Source organism: Carassius gibelio, chromosome B21, assembly GCF_023724105.1.
Source record: "Carassius gibelio isolate Cgi1373 ecotype wild population from Czech Republic chromosome B21, carGib1.2-hapl.c, whole genome shotgun sequence".
Taxonomy (NCBI): domain Eukaryota; kingdom Metazoa; phylum Chordata; class Actinopteri; order Cypriniformes; family Cyprinidae; genus Carassius; species Carassius gibelio.
In genome coordinates, this window is record NC_068416.1 from 26,693,942 (window position 1) to 26,718,796 (window position 24,855).

The window sequence follows — 24,855 nt, forward strand, 5'->3', positions numbered from 1 at the left end:
GCGTCGCTGCATTATGCTCACTCTGAATGCAGTAATTCTTAATGCATAATGCATTATGATCATTTACGAGATGATAAACTAATGCCTTTTGGTATTACTTGTAGTGAATCTGGATTGATGTATGATGTATTAAGTGTGAATCCTGATAAAGTCATCATAAGACCTCATAAAGTTTGGAATATAATGCATAGGACCTGTTTTATTTTAGTCTTTTTTTTTAAGCTTGACAGATGTAGTCCCCACTCCTTATATATATATATATATTATAACACACTATAACCATAGTTTTATATATTTTAAATTCATTATATTTTCTGTTTTCACTTTGATTTTAGTTGGTTTTAATAATTTTGTTAAAATATTATAAAATAAAAATATATTTTTAATGTGTGTATAAATTATTTTTCCTTTTTCAGTTTTATATAACTTTTCAGTTTTTTATTATATATTAATTTATTTTCTATTATGATTATGTATGTTTTACCACTTTTAGCATTATTAAATAGTATTATACTTTAATTTTATAATTTTTTACTATGCTTTTATTTGATTGACAATAGTATACTTTATTATTTTTTATTATTATTATTTTAGTACTTCAACTTAAAAATGAGAAATGTCGTCTTGGCAATATCTGAAATAAAATAGGTTTTTATTTATATTTTATTTCAGCTAATATTTATTTCAGCTAATGAAATGTTAGTTTAATAATCCTGGTGTGAAGATATATTAAAATTTGCTTTGCATGGAAGTTTTTGTTATATTTTGTTATATATATATATATATATATATATATATATATATATATATATATATATATATATATATATATATATATATATATATATATATATATATATATATATTATTTTCTTTTTTTTTGTTATATATATATATATATATATTTTTTTTTTTTTTTGTTTTTTTTGTTGCATTTAATATTTTTAATTCAGCATTCTCTAGTATATAATTTAAGTTTGGAAATACAATACTCTAATAAGCATAATAAAATTCACAGCATAAATCTATGATAAAATTAAATATTTTGAATGGTTGCTTTTGGATACTTTTCTTTCTTTCTTTTGTTACATTTAAAAACCCAGTGTATTTTTATGATCTGAAAAGAATGACGAACCTTGTGAAGAGGCTCAGAAAGCACTCCAGCTCAAACTTGAATCATGTTTCGTCTCGTATAAAGAGAGAAAGCGGTCTCTCACTGCTGTGTGTTTTCGTAGTGTCCTTGTGTTCCTGTACCGTTGTCGTGCTGGTGGTCATGATGCGTGTGTATGAAATCACAGTCAGGTGCTGAGAAGCTGATCTGAATCTGAGACACAACGGGTGGAGGCAGAGGGAGGATGGATGGGTGGATGGGGTTAACAAGGCCGGCTGGAAGCAGTGTGTCAAGCTTGACACGGCCGTTTGACCTTGCTGGAGGCCGATTTCACCCAACCGACACAGCATCTCTGAATTATGAGCTGCTCTGTGTGTGTGTGTGTGGATATCACGCTGTGAAGTCGTCTTGTGTTTATATGCCTCACTGAAGACACACAAAACTCACAATCACAGCTCAAGCCGTCAAACCCGAACACTCGTGAAGCGTCTGTCTCTCATTATCACGCTTAACAAATCAAACACTGGTGACGTCCTGTAATTCATGTTCAGGTCAGGAATTCACTAATAAGCGCTAATAAACCATCTTTTATCTTCTACCTTTGAGTTTGGAGCCTCTTGAGTGAGTGTTTCAGAACTTCTAATGTTGCAAATGTGTTCCAAATATGTTCAACTGTAACAATTTTAAATGTTGCTTTTATGATCAAATGGAATTTCTATTTAAACGTGATTGTCATATTGGGTCGATTTTATTCTTGGATATGGTTGCTATGCATTGTGGGATTGTCTTTTCTGTTAATATAATGCAATGCGATTATGATGCTCCCGTAGAATTAATTTTAATATTAGATTTAATTTACTTGGGAGTCTGATCTTGGACCTGTTTGTCCCAGGGTTATTATAGTTAACTAAAGCTTAAACCATAAAAAAATATATATATTAGTTAGTGTGTGTGTGTGTGTGTGTGTGTTTATATATATATATATATATATAAACACACACACACATACATAGACTGGACTAAACTTTAATTTATTTTATCTAGACAAGGTAGCTTTTTTATTTAGTTTAACTGAATAAGAATAATTATATCATGATTATAACTAAATGAAATAATAAAAAACATATATATTTAAAATAATAACTAAATACAAATAAACTATATAGACATTAAAAAAATTAAAATGACAAACGTAACAAAATTACTAAAGCACTGATTAAAATGAAAACTAATATGATTATAATAATGGTAGTTTTAATATTTAATATTTCTTTAAAAGCTTTTGTAATTGTATATTTAGCTTGTATTATTCGTTTTATTAACTTAAGCACTTCAACTTATTTTGCTCAAATTAAGGTCAAATCAAGTATAAATACTGTCAGTTTAGGTCAAGTTTTTTCACATTGCAATAGTGAGAATGAATTGTATTTATTATTTAGGTTTTACTTTGCTTTTCATTTAATGAAAAAGCAAAACAAAAGTAGCTATTATTTGTGTCCTGTGTTAATGCAGATATCTCTGTCAGTATGGGATTGTTTTTCTTCTCTTGTGTGTGGTTTTCTCTCTCTTCTGTCAGTCAGATCGTGATCAGTCTGACAGAGTTTAAAGCTCAGTCCGGTTTCTCTCTCCGCCGAGGGTTGGCGGGGGTCTGGGGGTCTCATTAATTAGCGCACCGTCTAGATTAGCTCATTCTCACCTTTAAGCAGCATTGATTAATTTGCAGCCTCTTTAATGAAAAGCTTATTTTAATTGGTAATTCCAGGATAAGCGCCGAATGAAGGTGCCGAATGGAAATGGCGGTAATCAGGCGCTAAAGCTTAATAAAGCCTTGATAATGCAAAGCACCAATAAACCCTGATGAGCTTTTTAACGAGGTTTGTGGAAAAGAGGCGACAAGAAAAATGCTGTTTAGTCGCAGCGGCAACAGCTGGATTTTCACTCTGTGATTGGTTTGTTTGCAGCGGGAACCGCGCCCGAGTCCGGCCAGCCGGCCCCGCCCCCTGCTGAAGCCCCGCCCACCGAGACCAAAGCTCCAGAGGAAGAGATGGACGTGACGGATGATGACATCACTGCAGGTATGGATGTGTTCCCAAAGTACCAAATTCCTGAAAACCACTTTTAATTATCACAGTGATAATGCGGTTTATATATATCAATATTACTGCGATTTCTGTTATAGTAAACTAAAGAATATAAAAAGAAAAAGAAAAAAGAAATACTTGAAATAAAATTTAGTTTGGCACGATATACTAAAATAACTCAAATTGAAATGTAAAAATGTATGAAAACCATCTAAACATATTTATAAAAAAAAACAGAAATTACATTTTTTTAAATAAATGTTTACACATTAAAGTAGAAAATTCAAAAATAAAAATGAATTATATATATATATATATATATATATATATATATATATATATATATATATATATATATATATATATAAATATAAATTGGTACTAAAATTCAAATGCATTGAAATTTATCGAAACCAAAATTAATTTCATTTAGACAAAACAAATTCACTCAATTTGCTAAACACATTATTTTTTAATTTAATGATATAGTTGTTTTTACTCCAGCTTGTTATTGAAAACCTTCTTATTTCAGTTTTAATTTTAGTTATTTGAGTACATCAAATTAAAAATGTATATAATACATAATATTTATTTTATTTCAGGTGACAAAGTTTGTTTTAATGGTGATATTTCATATTTATTTATTTATTTATTTATTTATTTATTTATTTATTTATATTTAGTGATAGAAACCCTCCTCTCTCTCTCTCTCTCTCTCTCTCTCTCTCTCTCTCTCTCTCTCTCTCTATATATATATATAATGAATTTATCAGACACTTTATTTCAAAGCAATTTACAAAAGAGAAGCAAAAGCAATTCATCAGAGCCAACAATATTTGTAATATACAATGCCAGGTTTATGAGACAACTAGATTAGGATATAAACTAGATTAAAAAGCATACAATATGCTCAAAACTGCTCTTTATTAATCTGTAAAAGACGCAAGATTTTAGTAAGACTTTGTGTGACACAGGCAGCCCTCGACTCGGATGGTTCGCCTGATTTAATTCTGCAGAATAAATGGAAAAACAATGTCAATAAGTGAAAAATGAGAGTAGAAAATGATAAATCGTCAAGCATGTCTGTGTTATTGACTGGACGCAGAGAGCCGACTGGACTTTCAGTAGTGCTAGAAACAGTGATTGCTTTACAGACGTGTGTGTGCAAGATAGCATGGCTTTACAGAGTACTTCTGTTTTGTTCAGATTTATATGATTCAGTACAAATGCATGTGGAAATCACATCAGTTCACAAGGATAAACTCAAGTCTACAGGTTTCTTTCGTTGGGATATACAGACCTAAACTGGCTCATTATCGTAGGTTTTCACACTGGATGATAGAAGGGTGTTTGGATAGAGAGAGGATCGATGGAGAGATAAACAGTGTCTCACCTTAATGTGATGAAAGTGTTTCCTGTTAATCCTCCTCCACCAGCTTAACCGTACTGACGTGCATGAGAACGGTGACTTTATAAACGTCTTTCTCGTGCCTGCATGTCAGTTTTGTGTCTGTGTGGGGGAAAGTTACTTTTAAAAGTAATGCATTAAAATAAAGTAACTAATTACGTTACTTAGTTACTTTTTATTGAAAGTAATGCATTATGTTATTTTTGCATTACTTTTTAAATCTGGGCTGGGCTCGCTTGTTTGCTTTTAATATAAAAAGTTATATTTTTGGTCGAATTTAATAGCCCTTTCACATCAAAAGCCTCAAGGTGAAGGAAACGTAAATTCACATCTGTACGATAAAACACAGAAGAGGAAAGTTTAACACTTTTCAGCAATAAAAAAGCAGAAATGTTAGATAACCTTGTGTAATTTTTGCTGCTTATTAAGGTTGATTTGGATCTTCAAAGATCTGGGGCATAGCGATTAATAAAATGGGATTAATAAAGGATATTTGTATTATTGATCATATTTATCATTCTAAGTTGCTTTTAACGTTTTTTATAAATTTTGAGGAAAACTAAATCTGAATTTAAATCAGTTAACTATTTGAAAAAGTAACTCTGAAGATAAAATATATTTTCTTGTAAATTAAAAAGTTATGCATTACTTTACTAGTTACTTGAAAAAATGTATCTGATTACGTAACCTGCGTTAAAAGGTTACGTAATCCAACGTAATCACAACAGAAAAGGTTTTCTGTTGTGTTTTGGAAAAGTTTTGCATATAGAGGACAATGTGCGAAAACGACAAAAAATGCTGTATTTTACATGCTAGGCCAGTAGTTGGCGATATGCAATATACATGCTCATGATTCACAGATGTGTGTTTTCGTAGTTTACACCGAAACAATGACGGTATTGTTTTCAAAAACTTGCACTTTGCAGTCTGTTTTCAAATGTTCACATTTTCAGCCTCCCACAATTAAAATGTCGTATAAATAAATGCGTAACATTTTTTTTGCGTGAACAACCCTTCAGTCGATTCAGCAGAATTGTATTTGATTGAAACTGTTTGAAACAAATTAAAAAACAGTTTTGTTCATTGAATTAAAGATGAAAAAAAAATACAAATACAAATATTAGATGAAAAATTTGAAACCGGCATTTAAGCACAAAAATTGCTGAAAATAAATAAATAACTTATTAGATAATATTTAAAAAGAACAAAAATACAACTAATAATGACGTAATACTAACAATAATTGTCATAAGCAAGCACATAGCAAATAAAAAAAATCTAATGCAAAATATTAATTAAAAACTGTAATAGAATGTAAATAATACTAAAATAACACGATTGATGCTTCTTTACCTGTAAAGAAATCTGATGCAACATGAACAAATCTACACATAATGATGCAAATTGACGCTTTTCAATAATATTCATATTTCCTTTTAACCGCTACAGCTGTAATAGATTTAGTTTGTGCAATATCTTCAGTTAGTGAAGCATTTTGTACATTTCCTACCATAAATATTTAAAAACTTAATTCTTGATTAGTAATATGCATGGTTTTGTTCTCCAGGGTCACTTTCGCCAAAACAATTCGCCAAACTTTTCCATTTCAGCTCTCGATGTCTGTGTTGTATTGCAAGATTTAGTAGTGAAAGAGAAAAATGTGAGTGTGTGGGAGATGCGGTCAATCCCAAAACCAGCTCACTGTCATATTAGTAGCTGGAGAGGTCAAAGGTCAGAGTGAATCCACCCCCTCCTCGGATGTCATGATGTTTGATTACGGTTACAGGAAGTGGGCGGAGCAGAGCAGAGCTGCTGTGTGTGTGTGTGTGTTTTCATTTGTGTTGTGAAAGCTTTTTTTTTTTTACTATACGTGTTTGGACGTCTAATATTTCTCAGGACGGATGAGTCATCCGCCTGATCGTGACAGAGATGGAGAACTCCTCAGCGAGGAGCCACAACTGCACAGAATTCAGCTCTCAGTCTACAAACACACAATCACGTTAGCGCTGCGTAACCTCTTTACAAATACATGATCATTTTACAAACGTGACAGCGCTGATGCACTGCGCTTAGTCGCTGTCTCAAACCGGTTCTGTGTGTTCGCTCAGGGCTCAGAACGACAGAGAAGAGCACTGCAACCTCTCAGAGGTCAAAGGTCAGAGGTCACGACACCTGTCAGGCTCTTCTCTTGGCTTGGTTCTTCACTTCCTTTCTTTCTTCTGTTCTTGTATCACCTCATCTTTTGTTCTCTCTTCTCATCTCATCTCTTCTGTTTTGATTTGTTTCTTCTCTACTGTTCTTCTGTAATCTCTCCTGGTCTCATTTTATCATCTCACCTATAATCTCACTGTTTCAGTTTCACTTTTTTTTTTTTTTTTTTATAATTGTATCTGCTCTTTTTTTTTATTCAACTGTCATCTCCTATCTCTTCGGAGTGCAGGACTTTTAACTTTAATCTGCCAGATTTCTATCCATCGCGTTTATGCTCATATTCTGACCTTTGACCCACACAAATGCCCTAGATTGTTTTCTTTTAACAGCCCGTAGATCAGCTAGAGCTGAAACCACCTCGTGACAGATTTAGCCGTGTATTTGTGTTGAGTGTGTTCATCAGGAGGTTCTCCGTTGGCTTTATGAGTGTGTGAGGGAGCGTTTGCCCTCAGGCTGTTCTGGATCCTCGTAAAACCAACAGTGACTCGATAAAAGCCCAAATAAATGAAGAATAAGCCAGCAGCTGCATCATCATCATCACGTGATTCCTTCAAGAACACCAAACCAAACACCGTCTGTTTCTCCAGACTCTTTCTTCATGAGTTTTTTCAGTCATGACTTCTTCATTTTTCCATAAGGTGATAGACCCCTGAGGTTTGTTGTTTGGATTGAGGTTCTTCGAAAAATTTGTGTTGATGCATCATGATTTGGAAACGGACTATGCAGAAGCTTGAATGGGCAGATTGAGTGCACTGTTCCTTTAAGAGTGATCTCATGCATAACACAATATCAGTGTGATCAGTGGTCACATGTTGATCTGGATTCAGATCTGATGATGATGATGATGATGTCATAATGGTACATTAATGTTGTTCTTAAGATAGAGAACAGCCTCCAAGATCATTAAACACATGAACGTTAATAATTTAGTGCAGCGGATCCACACTGGGGAAATTCAGACAGACGGATATTAAAGATTCAGCTTTGATGTCCAGAGAGAAACCTGTGAAGAGAATCAGAGCTTACTGGAAACTGAGAGAAGAGCGCTTTTTATTTTTTACCTTTGTTTTGGTTTTGGAATCTTATTTGCGTTTGATAATGTAAAAGTATTGAATGTAGTTGGTATTTGTTGCTATGCAGTTGCTAGGGTGCTTCCTTGGGCTTTGAGTGGTTGTTGCCCTACTGTTGCTAAGGTATATTGTTTTTAAGTGTGTTACTGTGTGTTTTGGCTGTTGCTATGCAGTTACTAGGGTGTTTTGAGTGTTTAGTCTGTTGCTATGCAGTTGCAAGGGTGTTTTGGGTGTTAAAACTGTTGCTATGCAGTTGCTAGGGTGTTCTGAGTGTTTTGGCTGTTGCTATGCAGTTGCTAGGGTGTTTTGAGTGTTTCGGCTGTTGCTATGCAGTTGCTGGGGTGTTCTGAGTGTTTAGTCTGTTGCTATGCAGTTGCTGGGGTGTTCTGAGTGTTTAGTCTGTTGCTGTGCAGTTGCTAGGGTGTTCTGAGTGTTCTGGCTGTTGCTAGGGTGTTTTGAGTGTTTAATCTGTTGCTATGCAGTTGCTAGGGTGTTTTGAGTGTTTAGTCTGTTGCTATGCAGTTGCTAGGGTGTTCTGAGTGTTCTAGCTGTTGCTAGGGTGTTTTGAGTGTTTAGGCTGTTGCTATGCAGTTGCTAGGGTGTACTGAGTGTTCTGGCTGTTGCTATGCTGTTGCTAGGGTGTTTTGAGTGTTTAATCTGTTGCTATGCAGTTGCTAGGGTGTTTTGAGTGTTTAGGCTGTTGCTATGCAGTTTCTATGGTGTTTTGAGTGTTCTGGCTGTTGCTATGCAGTTGCTAGTGTGTTTTGAGTGTTTAGGCTGTTGCTATGCAGTTGCTAGGGTGTTTTGAGTGTTTAATCTGTTGCTATGCAGTTGCTAGGGTGTTCTGAGTGTTCTGGCTGTTGCTATGCAGTTGCTAGTGTGTTTTGAGTGTTTAGGCTGTTGCTATGCAGTTGCTGGGGTGTTCTGAGTGTTTAGGCTGTTGCTATGCAGTTGCTGGGGTGTTCTGAGTGTTTAGTCTGTTGCTATACAGTTGTTAGGGTGTTCTGAGTGTTCTGGCTGTTGCTATGCAGTTGCTAGTGTGTTTTGAGTGTTTAGGCTGTTGCTATACAGTTTCTATTGTGTTCTGAGTGTTTAGTCTGTTGCTATACAGTTGTTAGGGTGTTCTGAGTGTTCTGGCTGTTGCTATGCAGTTGCTAGTGTGTTTTGAGTGTTTAGGCTGTTGCTATGCAGTTTCTATGGTGTTTTGAGTGTTTAGGCTGTTGCTATGCAGTTGCTAGTGTGTTTTGAGTGTTTAGGCTGTTGCTATGCAGTTTCTATGGTGTTCTGAGTGTTCTGGCTGTTGTTATGCAGTTGCTATGGTGTTCTGAGTGTTTAGTCTGTTGCTATGCAGTTGCTAGTGTTTTGAGTGTTTAGGCTGTTGCTATGCAGTTTCTATGGTGTTCTGAGTGTTCTGGCTGTTGTTATGCAGTTGCTATGGTGTTCTGAGTGTTCTGGCTGTTGTTATGCAGTTGCTAGTGTGTTTTGAGTGTTTAGGCTGTTGCTATGCAGTTTCTATGGTGTTCTGAGTGTTCTGGCTGTTGTTATGCAGTTGCTATGGTGTTCTGAGTGTTCTGGCTGTTGTTATGCAGTTGCTAGTGTGTTTTGAGTGTTTAGGCTGTTGCTATGCAGTTTCTATGGTGTTCTGAGTGTTCTGGCTGTTGTTATGCAGTTGCTATGGTGTTCTGAGTGTTCTGGCTGTTGTTATGCAGTTGCTAGTGTGTTTTGAGTGTTTAGTCTGTTGCTATGCAGTTGCTAGGGTGTTCTGAGTGTTTAGTCTGTTGCTATGCAGTTGCTAGTGTTTTCTTAGTGTTTAGTCTGTTGCTTTGCAGTTGCTAGGGTGTTCTGAGTGTTTTAGGACACACGAACGTTAAGGTTTGATCAGCACTAGTGAACAGTGCTGCAGTGAGTGGAGGTGAGAGGCGGGCCGTTATTTTTTCTGGCAGGATATTGCAGGGTTAAACCCCCTGAAACGGCCCAGAGAGCAGCTCGCCTGCTCCCATCAGGAGGTAACAGAGGACGGGGGGTGACAGGGGCAGGAGGGGGTGACAGATGGTCCTGCTTGGGTGCAACACACACACACACACTCAGGGGTTAATAGACGCTTTTTTGACTGATTTGACAAAGTTGAACACCAGCTAGTGTTGACTACACACAGAGAGACTGCACCTGCTCTCTCTCTCTCTCTCTCACACACACACACAGATCTAGCTAAATACTCGTGTCATAGCCTTTGATTATTTTGTATAAATGCAGTAAATGCAGTTTTTTTTTTTATAATTAGTTTTTCTTATATTTTTCTTTCATATTTTCTACCAAAATATGTTCATTTACTTTTATGCATATTTTACCCATGTTTATTTTTTATTTTCTTCATATTTCATTCCATATATTTCATTATATTTTTTTTACATATTAATTCCATGTATTCCATAATCTTTTGATATTTTTACAGATATATATGTAATATTTGTTCGTATTTTAGTCTATACCTTTTAAATCCCCCTCATATATTTCATGATTTCTTTTTTTATATATTTTCCATTATTTATTTTCACATTTTATAAATATATATATTTCTTTATTTACCATATACATTACATTATTTTTTTGCGTATTTGTCTCCACACGTCATATTTTCCTCCATGTCTTTAATTATTTTTCTCTTAATTAATTGTATTATTATTGAATAATTATTGTTTCAATAAATGTTTCTTATTGAAGTCGTCTCTAGATTTGCCCCGAACATACAGAGTGTGTGTGTGTGTGTGTGTGTGTGTGTGTGTGTGTGTGTGTGTGTGTGTGTGTGTGAGCCCGTGCATGTCTGTAAACAGATGGGCCAAAATAGTCAAGTGAGTTGTCTGAAGTTGTTTATTGATCACTTCTTTCCTCATCTCTTTTTCTTTGTTTCCTTCTTTCTCTTGATCTTCTCTTTCTGAATTGCTTCCATTCAGCAAAAAGAGGCAAAAGAGCAAAGGATAAAATTAGATTGCAGAATTGATTGATCGGCTGTGTGTGTGTGTGTTCAGGTTGATTTCGTTCAGTGCTTCTGTTGTGTTTGCACTAGTATACTGATGACATCAGCACTCGCTCTGAAACTTCCCTGGTTTAAAGTGGCCTGATGGAACTTCTCTGATTCTTAAAGAGACAGTTCACCCAAAAATGATCAATCTGTAATCATGTATTTTTTTAAATATTTTCCTCAAAATATGTTATTGTATTTTGCATATTTTCCTTTTATTATGATTTTTACGTTATATTTTGTTTTCAGATTTGTCTCTATTTATTTCATGATTATTTGCATATTTACCCGCATATATTTAATATTTTTGCATATTCCTTCTATTTCATTTTATATGAAAATCATAAGGGAAAATAAATAAATATATATATATATATATATATATATATATATATATATATATATATATATATATATATATATATATATATAAAAATCCTTATAAATGTTTAGATTTACTATATTATTTTTATGAATACTAACTACTGATTCAGGGACAGTTCGCCTAATAATTAAAATTGTCATCATTTATTCTCCCTCTTGTTGTTTCAAACCTGACTGGCTTCTTACGTAAATCCCAAAAAGAGATGTTCAGCCGAATGTTCACGCTGCTCTGTTCATCAGTGAGAGTGAATGGAGACCGGAGCTGCTCTGAACTCCAGAAATCATCCTAAAACAACAGATCTTCTGAAGTCATACTTTAGCAGCACAAAAATTGTGCTAAATTTCTCCATTTTATTGCATGCTTGAAACAAGTTTTTTTTTTTCTTGGCTGAGCTACCCTTCAAAGGGAGCAAGAAAGCACCTGATCTCACAGACAGAGAACGCTTCTTTCTCTCACTCTTTCTTAAATCACTTAATCGCAGAAACACCCTCAAAGAGCCATCATGGCTTTAGAGCTGATCGTCTTGCTTTTCTGTCTTCAAGGCTGTTTCCTTCGAGCAGCTCCAGCGTCTTTTGTGAATGTTAAATGGGATGAGATTCACTCCCTTAAACGGCCACTTATGTCCCAGTTTTAATGGAATACACTCGTGTGTGTGTGTGTGTGTGTGTGTGTGTGTGTCATACGCTTTCAGTGTGTTATGAGGTGAAGGTCTGTTTCTAATTCACCATTTTAAAAGGAGGAAAATAGACACTTTGTTCAGGCCTGAAACTAAAGACTGTGTTTCCCTCTCAGACGACATGAGACACTGAAGCAGACACCCAAACACTCTTTGTGAAGGAGATCTGATGAACGCGTTTACTAGCTTAACCAGCAGGGAGCGCTAACACTGATCAAACATACAACTGTGCTTTTAATTCACACTGAACATTTTTTAAAGTTAGAAATTGCTAGATCATTTCAGAAAACAGTTGGCAAGTTATCTATTGTATGCTGTTTTATAATAGATCAGCATGATTTTTAATTGAAAACTACAAATTTAAATTTTACATTAATGTTAAAAATGGTTTTATTCTGCAAGGACACAATAAAGAAGTGATCAGAAGTGAAAGTACAGACATTTGTCATTTTAAATTAATTCTGCTCTTTTGAACTTTCTGTTCACAGAAGAATCCTGAAAAATAAAGTGCATCATGGTTTGCACAAAAAAAAAATGTCAGCACGACATAATAATAATAATAATCAGAAATGTTTCTTGAGCAGTGAATCATCATATTTTCATGATTTCTGAAGATCATGTGACACTGAAAACTGGAGGAATGATGCTGAAAATACAGCGCAGCATCACAGAAATAAATTAGATTTGAAAATATATGCACATAAAAAAGGGCTATTTTAAATTTTAATATTTTTTTCACTTTTTTTTTTTTCAAATAAATGCAGCTTTGGTGAGAAGCTACATAAAAAAAAAAAAAAAAACATAAAAAATCTTACCGTTCCCAAACTTTTGTACATTTTTCTTTAAAGTGTTAGTAGTGCGTTTTATAAAAGCTGGTTTGATATTGAAGGCTTTATTGACATCTGACCCCACGGTCCAGACCGGACTGAACCAGACCAGCCAGCAGTCTCTCTAATATTGACCATATCCTCCGTTTATGTCGTCTTCATATCTGCAGTGTTGTCTGTCTGTCTCTCTGATGCTGGAAGCCACAGTATTGATCTCACCCACAACCCACCGGCGCTTTACCTTACTGGAAGTTGTGGGGACGTCTGTCCTACCACACACACACACACACACACACACACACACACACTGGTGTCTCCATGCAGCATGTCCAGTGTCTGATCCTCTCACACATGTTTCAGATGACACACATCTCTGATCTGTCTCAGACGTGCCACGCTTCAGCTTTTACAAGATCTGAGAAATAATGGTTTGGTTATTCCTTCTTAAAATCTCATTTGTAACTTATTGAACTTATGCACTCTTGCACATGTCAAAATTAAAAGTTAAAAATGTAAAAACTTATAAAAAACAAAAACAAATAAATATATATATATATATTTTTTTTTTATGTAATATTATTTTTTGTTGTATGTTTTTTTTAAATGTAATGAGATTTTATTGAATGTTTTCAAAAGAAGTCTTGCTTTTATTTGACAAAAAAATAAAAATAAAATAAAAAATAAAAACAACAAATATTCTTGAATTAAATATATATTTTTTATTTGAATATATTTAATAATGTAATTTATTTCTATGATTTTTCAGCATCATTCCTCCTGTCTTCAGTGTCACATGATCCTATAGAAATCATAAATTCTTATATACAAATTAATTGTATAATAATTATTGTTAAATATATGTAATAATTATTCAGTCTGTATGACATAAGATTGATAAGTGCTTACATAATATGATGGAAAATATAATGTTTTTTTTTATTATTATTATTAAAAAAAATCTAGATTTATCCAAGAAAATAAAAAATAATTTCTATTATTGATCTAAAGAAACCAATTTAAATGGCTGAAACATATATAGTGTGCATGTCTAGTATTAGTTTTTCTTTAATATGAGTTTAAGTGTAAATCGAATAACTGCAAACATTGATATGTTTGTCTCAGTTTAACTTTGTTAATGTGAAATGTGCTCAATGTGCTTTGGTTTTTCTGTCATCAGATGTCATTTTTAACCCATTTAACGTCCTCAGTGTGACAGGTTTCTGAGTGTAACAGTCTAATAATGTAAGACGGGACTTGATTTACTCGTCATGATGTGTTGACTGAGTTTGGTTTGGATAATATTTCGATAATGAAGGTTTGTGTGTGTGTGTGTGTGTGTGTGTGCAGACCTCAATCTCTGTAATTCACGCTTGTCCACAAACAATGAGCCTTCGTTTTTCTTCTTTCTCCTCGTCTCTTTTTTTGCTGCAATCGCGTGTCTCCAATTTTTTCGGGCCTTTTGGAAGGAAGTTAAAAGTCCTGTTTACCGACAGCTTAGAGCTTAATTGACTGGAAGCCAAATAGAGAGTGTTTGTGCTATTCAGCGCCTCGGCCTATTGATAGCGGCGTGTGTGAAAGCCAGCGAGCAGGAGGGCTCTTATTGAAGAGAGACGCGGTCACAATCGCTTTGTGGACTCTTTTATCATGGACACTCGAGCCCCAGTCTCAGCGGACACACACCGGCCGTCTGTCGCGCTATTGAACTGTCTCTCTCTCTCTGTATCACACACACACACACACGCACACACACACACACACACACACAGGGAGAGAGTGTAAGGAAAGCACTGACTGTGAAGAAACACTTTGTGTGTCTGTGTGTGTGTGTGTGTGTGTGTGTGTGTGTGTGTGTGTTACTCCTGCTAGTATTAGAGATGCACCACAATTTTGCAGATACTGTCAGTATTTAAGAAATAAATAAGGTGAATGTACGTTGTTTTTAACTCTTTATTCTAATGAATGGCTGCTGTACTGCATAATTTAACCACTAGCATCCATTTCATATATTTATGATCAAAATAATAAAATATATTGACACACACATAAACATATTTAGATTATATTTATTATTTATAATTGTATTTAATTAAATGACTGCATATCTATCTTTTTGTGGTGCTTATGACACACACACACACACACACACACACACATATATATATAAAAAAAAAAAAATTTTCTCACGTAGATCCAGGTAGGCTTATACAGTATTTTTTTCCTTTAATAAATGTAATCATCATTTAAAAATTGCATTTTGCGTGTGTGTGCGTGTGTGTGTGTGTGTGTGTGTGTGTGTGTGTGTATGTGTGTGTGGTTGTAAGGTTGTAATCTGCTCTGTATTCTCAGTTGTTCTCTCGCTGTAGTTGATTAGGAATCTGAAGATATGAGCGCTGGATCATGTGTGTGTATGTTTTAAAGTACCAAAATGTGTTTAACCTTTAGAAGCGAGGGCTGGAGAAGGTCACGTCCTCTTCCTCCTCACTAATAAATTGCGTTTGCACTCGCTGGACGCTTCTCAAGACCTTCAGAGTCCTCTGACTTGGGCTCCTTTATTTTTATTTCCTAAAATGAGCAATCAAGTCTTCCCAAAATCTCACGGGCTTAGATCGACCAAGACAACCACCCAGAATACCCCAGCAACCACTCGAAGTACCCTAGCAATTTATAAAGTTATACAGCAAATTAAACACTTATATTATAAAACAAAATGTCTCTATTATGGATTTTTGAAAAATTATTTTGAATAAAAACATCCTGCAAAGTTTTAAATCTGAAAGTGCACCGTGTTTAAAGTTATTGACTCTCAAAAAAAGCGCAGACTCTGAATCATTGAAATGAGTAGGTTTTAAAACGAATCCCAAGCCGTTTCATGTTGATGTCAACATGAAACATTAGCACATTGCCCGCCCACTTGTTAGTCTTTTTGCTTGAACTGAATGAAAATGCTAATTCATTCTTTGGTGCCACTTTTGGAGACTTAAAAATAAAGTTTTTCCCTGTTAACGCTGTACACAAAGCAGCACTGCGCTCACAAACGCTGCTTTATCAGGCTTTACAGGCAAGATGGCATTAAAATGAGACCAATCAGACCTAAATCACTAAAGATTAGCGTCACTCAAAGGAAGGGTCAGGAAAACAGAAGTCGAAAATTGAATTGACCAAATTGAGCATTTGCACCCAGCAACACCCATACCAACCTAGCAACCACCTAGCAACACCTTAGCAATCACCCAGAGTGCCCTAACAACCGCCTAGAATCCTTGGGACAAATAGATTTGTGGTCCGGAATAAAGAAAGACTGAGACTAAATTTACAAAATAGAACATTGGCACCTGGCAACACCCATAAAACCCAAGCAACTGCCTAGCAACCACATAGAAGTGACCATTCATCTTTAGCTGCAAGAGTCCTTGGGATGAATAGATTCTTGGTCAGGAATACAGAAAGACAAAAACTGAGCAGTTGCACCTAGCAACACCCGTAACACACTAGTAACTGCTTAGCAACCACTCAAAATACCCTAGACACTTCCTTGCAACACCCTAGCAACCAGGAATCAGGTCAGGAATACAGAAAGACCAAACCCGAGCATTTGCACCGCCCATAAAACGCTAGCAACTGACTACCAACACCTTAGCAACCACACAGGCTGCCCTAGCAACCATTCAAAATACCCTAGAAACTTTCAGGTAACACCCTAGTAACCAGCTACCAGGTCAGGAATACAGAATGACCAAAACTGAGCATTTGCACCTAGCGACACCGGTAACACACGAGCAACTGCTTAGCAACCACCCAGGATACCCTAGCAACCACTCAAAATACCATAGCAACTTCCTGGCAACACCCTAGCAACCAGGAATCAGGTCAAGAATACATAAAGACTAAAGTCGAGTTGACAACCAAACATTTGCACCACCCGTAAAACCCAAGCAACTGACTAGCATCACCTTAGCAACCACCCTGACTGCCCTAGCAACCACCTAGAAGTGCTCTTTCATCTTAAGTTTTAAGAATCATAGGGATTAATAGATTCTTTGTTAGGGATATAGAAAGACCAAAACTGAGCATTTGCACCTAGCAACACCCTTAACACACTAGCAACCACTTAGCAACCTCCCAGGATACCCTAGCAACCACTCAAAATACCCGAGCAACTTTCAGGCAACACCCTAGCAACCAGGAACCAGGTAAGGAATACAGAAAGAACTTGAATTGACAAAATCAAACATTTGCACCACCCATAAAACCCTAGCAACTGCCTAGCATCACCTTAGCAACCACCCTGACTGCCCTAGCAACCACTTAGAAGTGCTCTTTCATCTTAAGTTTTAAGAGTCCTCGGGTTGAAAAGTTTCCCGGTCAGGAATACAGAACGAAAGCCTGAATCGACAAAACGGAGCGTTTGCTTTTGTTTGGGCGTAAAGCGCAGAGCAAAAACAGTGTTTGTTTCCTAGCATGAGATTTCTTGCTCCTGCACTGTAGGGCAGCAGAGATCAATCCTTTCCCACAATCCCCTGCTCTCAAATGTTACCTGCCTGCGTATCGGTGATCAATGGGCCGGCGGAGCAGGCAGTGCATCATGGGAGCTGATAATCCATGATGTCGGAGCGGCTGGTGCAGGAACGCCGGAGCGAGTCGCAGTGCATGAAGCTATTGATCCGTTTCCCAGCGTGAAGGAGCGTCTGCTGCATCTTTCTCATTGTTCTCCGTCTCCCTCTCTCTCCGTTTAATTGATGCTTTCTCCTCTTTGATAATTGTGTTATCTGTCCGCCCCGATCCGGCCGTTTTTCAGATGGAAATCCGCGGAGGAACGGAGCAGTCATCTGGCCTTTTTAGCTGATTTTGTTTGGAGAGCGGCAAATGCGATTCACGTGCAATGACATTACGATAGATCGGCCGGTATTAAAGATACGCCGTCGATACGGTTCATAAATCAATAACCAGAGACGGCGTAATCCATCCCGAAAGACGTTTGTTCTGTCGCTTATTGCATCCGACGTGAAATATTACAAAACGGCTGGTCGTCAGAGCCATTTTCTCCTATTATAATGGCAGGAGTCACAATGATGGCAGTATGTGCTCAGTAATGTTATTGTGAAAACAGCCCGACTTATAAACACTGACAGATGACAATAATAACACGATTGGATTAAATGCATCGGAGAAAGCTATAAAAACATCAAGCAAAATAAAGAAATAATAGTTTGCTTAACATTTGAACCAGGTGTATTTTAAACTTTCTCTTCTGTTATGAACAAAACTAGTTTATTATAGTAATAATAATAACATATAACAATAAATTGTTCTGGCATGATTAACTATAAATTAATCTGAACAGTAAATAATAATTTTAAAATACCATATATTAAATAAAAATAAAAATTATACTTACAGGTATTCAAATATAATAAAAAAAAATATAGATGTTTTAATATAAATTTATTCCTGAGTTGTTTTTTAATTTGACAGATTTTTTTAAAAAAATACTTTTATTATTTTTCTTATTTTATTTGTCAACTGTGTGTACCGCTTTGAGAGTGTACAGTTGTGATTTAGCTGTGTGTGTGTGTGTGTGTGTGTGTGTGTGTGTGTGTGTGTGTGTGTGTGAGAGAGAGAGTATTGTGTTGAGCGTCTGCTGTGTTCCTCATCACAGTTTGATTTGGTTTCACCTTGAATGCAGCACCACTGTATTGATTCTCACACACACACACACACACACACACACACAGAACGACGGCAGCCATGTTAGGCACCTGCAGGATGGAAAAGCCGTTTCTTTCATATTGCTTTCACAATATATGGCCTCTAAATACAGTCACGGCAGTATTTTTAATGCTCAAATGTCACAGTATGAGATATAAAATATTAAAGTGTGTTATTTATTGCAAAGAAAGACACGGAAACACACTTTACTAACAAAAGATATGAAGTTTGAGTTTGAAATATACTTGAGAAAAATCATTAAGAAAAAATCCCCTAAAGAACAGTGTTCTTTAAATATTATTAAGGTATTATTTTGAATCCGTTTGTATTTTTATATTTTCTGTTTTGATTTTAATTCTAGTTAAAGTTTTAGTAATTCTGTTGGTTTTCTCATTTAGTGTGTGTGTGTAAGAGAGAACAAGTGAGTGTGTGTCTGTGTTTGTGTCTGTGCGTGCGTGTGTGTAAGTGAGTTTGTTTGTTTGTTTGTTTTTGTGTGTGTGAGTGTTTGTGTGTGTGCGTGTGTGTGTGCGTGTGTGTGTCTGTGTGAGTGTGTGTGTGTGTGTGTGTGTGTGTGTGTGTGTGTGCGTGCAAGCGTGAGTGAGTGTGCTTGTATGTGTGCGCGTGTGTGTGTGTGTTTATGCATGAGTGTGTGTGTGTGAATGAGAGTGTGTGTGTGTGTTTGCGTGACTGTGTGATTGAATGAGTGTGCATGCATGCATGCGTGAGTGTGTTTGTGTCTGTATGAGAGTGTGCGTGAGTGTTTGTGTGTGTGCATGAGAGTGTGTGTGAATGAGTGTGTGTGTGTGTGTGTTTGCGTGTGTGTGTATGTGTGCATGCGTGCGTGCATGTGTGAGTGTGTGTGTGTCTGCGTGCATGAGTGTGTTTGTGTGTGTGTGTTTGCTTGTGTGTGAATGAGAGTTTGCGTGCCTGTGTGTGTGTGTGTGCGTGCCTGTGTGTGTGTGTGTGCATGTGTGTGTGCGTGTGTGCCTGTGTGAGTGTGTGTGTAGTATACAGAGTTGACTGTAATATTAATAGCAGCAGCGGTTCTTCATATAGAAACTCACAGAGGTGTTGTTCTGCTCCTCTGAGGATGATCAATATTTCAGTGTTTGTTTTGTTGTCATAGCTTTGATTTTGTCTTTAATATTGCAGGTAAGAAGCGCACAGATACTGATTAAACAAAGATGATGGTATCACATCAGATTTCATACACACAGCCTGAACGGACTCTGTGTGTGTTTCTCATAACTGAAGCATGGAAATGCACTTATGCTGTGTTTGTGAGTGATTTCTGTTGGCAGTGAAACTATGAAACCTCCTCACAGTTTACTGTCACTTATTTCTGTTGTCACGTTTCATTTGCTTTGATGGCGCTGACAGTTTCTTTGGCTGCAGTACTTCTTCACTGCATTGTATGATTAAAAAAAACAAGAGTAAATGCACCAGTAAATATAGAGAAAACACTTTTTTTGGATTTAAGCGGAGAGCAAAGTCTTGTAATTAAATGCGCAAAGTGAAATAAAGTATGTATTTGTGTAGTAAGTGTGAGTTAGTAGGTGAATGTCTCTGACTGTGAAGGGTTTGAGAGCTGCTGGTTTGTTTCTGAGTGCTGCAGTGTCCTGAGAGGTCAGAGGTCAGCTGAGAACCAATCAGACGAGGCCGGGGTCAAATTGAATCAGCAGAGATGTGGCCCGAGAACAAAACATTAATGGAGCCAATCAAGTTAGGCCTTTTAGTGTGAGGCCGGAAGAAATGAAATAATATGATTGTTTAGAAAATAATCGGACAGAAACGAAGACAAAATCTGCTCTGACTTCTGCAGTGCAATAAGACAAACTTCTCCTTTGTCTGAGTAGTGTTATTTATTACTTGTTTGTTTGTAATATGAAATGAATGGCTTACACTCGATTTGACACTTATCATGTTACTATTATTAATTGTGATTTTAATAGCAGCTCCACAAATGCAAAAGGAACAGAAAACACAGATTAATTGATCAAATATTGCTATATATAGGTATATTTGTAGCAATAGCCAACAGTACATTGCGTGGGTCAAAATTGTTGATTTTGTGCCAAAAATCATTAGGATATTAAGTAAAGATCTCCCTCTTTTTTCTTTTTCTTTTTTTTGTGATTAATATGCATTGTTATGAATTAATCTGGACAACTTTAAAGGCAATTTTCTCAATATTTAGATTTTTTGCACCCACAGATAATCATAAGAAACCATACATCAATGGAAATATGATTTATTTAAAAACGAAAGCGTATATAGACCCTTATGACTGGTTTTGTGATCCAGGGACACATATTAGTTTATTGTTTATTATAAAGGAACTGAAAACACAGATTAATATATCAAATATGTGTTTATTGGTTTATTACTGGAATTATTGATTATATCTGTGTGTACATCTGGGATTTAACAGGATGGATGCGTTTCTTAAACCTTACATAGTTTCTGACAAAATTATTACAAATGTTTAATGAAAGCTTGTTCTTTTACAAAAATATGAATCAAACAAACAAAAATAAATCCATATAATGCGTAATAAAATTTTAGCAAATAAACATCTTTAGTAATATATACTTGATATATTTTTATGGCTATTGCTGTTATAGATTTAAACAAACATTCATCCAGATGTTATTAGAACCATTTGTAATGTGTTAATTGACATTAGTGCAGATTAAAATAAGCATTTATCCGTTGTGAGCAGATTGTGAACTGTAATATCTGTGCTCTACATCATCATATGTGTCTGTATTGTGGCCTCAGGCGTGTGTGTGTGTGTGTGTGTGTGTGTGTGTGTGTGTGTGTGTGTGTGTGAGACTAATTGTGTGTCTCGTAATGGGGGGCTCCTGCGGTACACACACATTTGGTAACAAAAGAAGCCCGTCCAACCGCACCCCACACTTCCTCATGCAAACACCCCTCCGGCTCTCTTTATGGCCCTGTGTGTGTGTGTGTGTGTGTGTGTGTGTGTGGCACGTGTCCCTCCAGCACAAGGCCCTGACCATGACCCTGACACACACACACACACACACACACACACACTCCATTCAGAGCACTGTCTGGACTCTGAGCACAAAGCCGAAGCACCTCGAGTGCTGCAGTGTTAATTCAGACAACAAATTCATCTGACCAGAACAAAACAACATGTGAAATATTACTTTCATTTCCTAAAAAAAAAAAAATTGTTTTCATATTACTTTGCATATTATTTTGCTTCATTATTTTTAAGGATTTACTCATAAGACTAGCTTATTATTATCAAGGATTTATTTACATGGATAAGAATTGCTTATATGATTTATTTTATTTTGTTTGTATATCCTGAAAATCTATTTATTAATTTATTTTGAATATTTTTCAAGATTTACGTGATTACTAGAATTAACTTTTATCGATAAGATTTACTTATTGTTATTGTTAGTATTTATAATTTTAGTTAGTGGTGATTTATTTTACTATGTTTAAAGGTTAAAGATGACTTACTCATTTGTTGTACCTCTATACATCATTTTCAGTTGAACGTTTTCAGAAATCAGTTGCTACAGAAATGAGCTGTGATGTTGTTTTATGTGTGTGTCTTTAAGTGACTCTGTGTGTGTCTGTAGGCTGTCTGTCGAACCTGCCGCCGAACGCGAAGATCTGTAACTCGTACGAGGAGCGGAGGAAGCAGGCGACGGCCATCGTTCTGCTGGGAGTGATCGGAGCCGAGTTCGGTGCAGAGATCGAACCTCCCAAACTACCTTCCCGCGCTCGCACCAGCACTCAGGCTCCTGACGGATTCGGTCTGACCACCGGAGGATCCAACTACTCACTGGCCCGACACACCTGTGAGTGCACACACACACACACACACACACACATACACCTGTGAGTACACACACACATACACTTGTGAGTACACACACACACACACACACAGCTGTGAGTGTACGCACACGCACACACACATACACACACACACATACACCTTTGAGTACAAACACACACACGCCTGTGAGTGCACACACACACACACACACACACACACACACACACACACACACACACACACACATACACCTGTGAGTACACACACACATACACTTGTGAGTACACACACACACACACACACAGCTGTGAGTGTACGCACACGCACACACACATACACACACACACATACACCTTTGAGTACAAACACACACACGCCTGTGAGTGCACACACACACACACACACACACACACACACACATACACCTGTGAGTACACACACACATACACTTGTGAGTACACACACACACACACACACACCTGATCACTCCCATGAATCATTATGAATGACATACAGTAATATAGTCTCTTCACTCTCAAACTTCTTATGTACAGTATATACAGTGGTGGTCAAAAAGATTACAATACTATTATTTTCAGCAGCTTAAATGTTTTTTTTTTTTTTTCAGAAGTCTGTTATTTCTATCTTTTCAGGGTGTCCGCGGGGTTTTAAAAAGTATTAAAAAGTGATAAATCAAAATGGTCAAATTTAAGGCCATTAAAAGTGTTAAATGTGGTCTCAGAGGTATTATTTTTTTCCAAATTAGGTATTATTTTTTCCAGACTATCAGGTGTCTTATTCTGATTGAAATTCTATCTGCGTTCGTGTTAGTTCGTTTATATGGGCTTTAGCATATCTGGGCACATAATCAAAGATCTTCCGTCTCCGTCTCACTGTATGTTTGATGCTGACGTCATATTCAGTGGTCGTTCGGCATCATCTCAGAACACTTCGCGCTCAACAGAAGTGGCTGGCTTACGTTTTATTTTAGACTTGCTTCAAGCCATATCTTCAACGACTGGACAACCATCGTCGTCTTCATGGACAAATGCAAGTTTTCTAATAGCTGGGTTAACGACCGGTACTAGTACCGAGGTCCCGTTCAAACCCGGTTCTTGACGCATACAGCGCTATGATTCCCGCGAAGCAGAAAACGAGTACGGAATCTCAAAATCCAGTCATGAAAATGAAACTTACATTTTAATATGGACAGTCATGGAATTTGTGAAAGCATAAATTAATCAAATCAAATCTCCATATGGACCAGTATCTGTAAATGTTAAGCCGCAAAAGTTGTTTGAAATATGAATCCGTGTTCTGCACGTCTCTGTGTGAATTAATGAATGGCAGAGACGTGCAGGTTTATTTACTACATAGACTGAAGCGCATGACGATTGCATTAATTTCAGCATCTGTTGTCTTCTCCTGTCAAAATAATGGAGTTCATTTAGAATTATTCATATTCATTTTCGAAAAAGCAGAAGACATACCGGTTTCTCCGGTAGTGGGCGGAGCTAATGCGCAAATAGAAATTTCAAAATGACAAATATGCATTCATTAGGCCTAAAAGAAAATTTTTACATAAGGGCATTGTGCTAGAAATATTACTATTATTTAGTAAAACGTATGTGATACTGCTACCACTGTTGCAAAAAAATAAAAAACTTTATTTAAAAAAAAAAAAAAATCTCAATATTTCTCCCATGTTTTAATTTTAATAGCAAATCCCCTTTATTTACCAAACATTAAATGTGTTTAAATTTGATAAATTAAAAGACAAATTAAATTTGGGTGAAACTTGTTTACTGTTTTTCATAATTATATAACTTGTAGAAAAACTTTAAACACAATTCTAAGTAAGTATAAAGAATGGCATTGGTTTTATTTTTAGTGCTAAAAAGTTTTTTTTTTTTTTTATTAGCAAATTTTTGTGTTTTGCTTTGGTACCGAAATTGGTACCGAGAACCGTGGATTTTCACTGGTATCGGTACCGAATACTGAAATATTGGTACTGTGACAACACTAACAGGCAGGCTTATTTTTCGGTCTATCCATTTTCTCCATTGCACATTTTATGGTATTTGTTTTATTTTTATTTACTAAGTGAAATAAATGTGCAATATGCTGTCAACATCAGTCTCTAAATCTATTATTTTTTTGTATGTTATATATGTCAAAATCTGTGTAAATAATAGAAAGGTCGCTGATTAACACTTGCAATTCAGTGTCGTGATGGTTTTAAAAAATATTCTGAAGGTAGTGAAAAAGGTATTAAAAAGTAGTAAATTTAACTTAAGGATTGCTGTATATACCCTGCTTTTGCTGGAGGATGTCAGTAGTAAATATAAGTTTGCTTTTCCAAACATTAATTTGGCCATTAATTGTAATAATCCTGTGAGATTTTTGTCTGACAACAGCCAGTGCTCCAGGTTTTTGTGATTTATATTAATACATTTTTTAAAATGTACAGTTTTATATACTGTACTTCTGTATAGTTTTTATGTTTCTATTTCAGTTTTTATTTGTAGTTATTTG

General features: G+C 35.9%; 1 protein-coding gene across 2 annotated transcripts in view; it reads left to right on the forward strand.

Annotated features, from left to right (window-relative positions):
• The window catches only part of LOC127985783 (WD repeat-containing protein 7), a 93,705-nt gene that overhangs the window by 43,715 nt on the left and 25,135 nt on the right, over positions 1 to 24,855 (forward strand). For both annotated transcript variants that reach the window (XM_052587946.1, XM_052587947.1), the window contains 2 exons: positions 3,073 to 3,186; positions 22,118 to 22,339. In XM_052587946.1, coding sequence (XP_052443906.1) covers positions 3,073 to 3,186; positions 22,118 to 22,339 — 336 coding nt within the window. The remainder of the gene's footprint in view (positions 1 to 3,072; positions 3,187 to 22,117; positions 22,340 to 24,855) is intronic.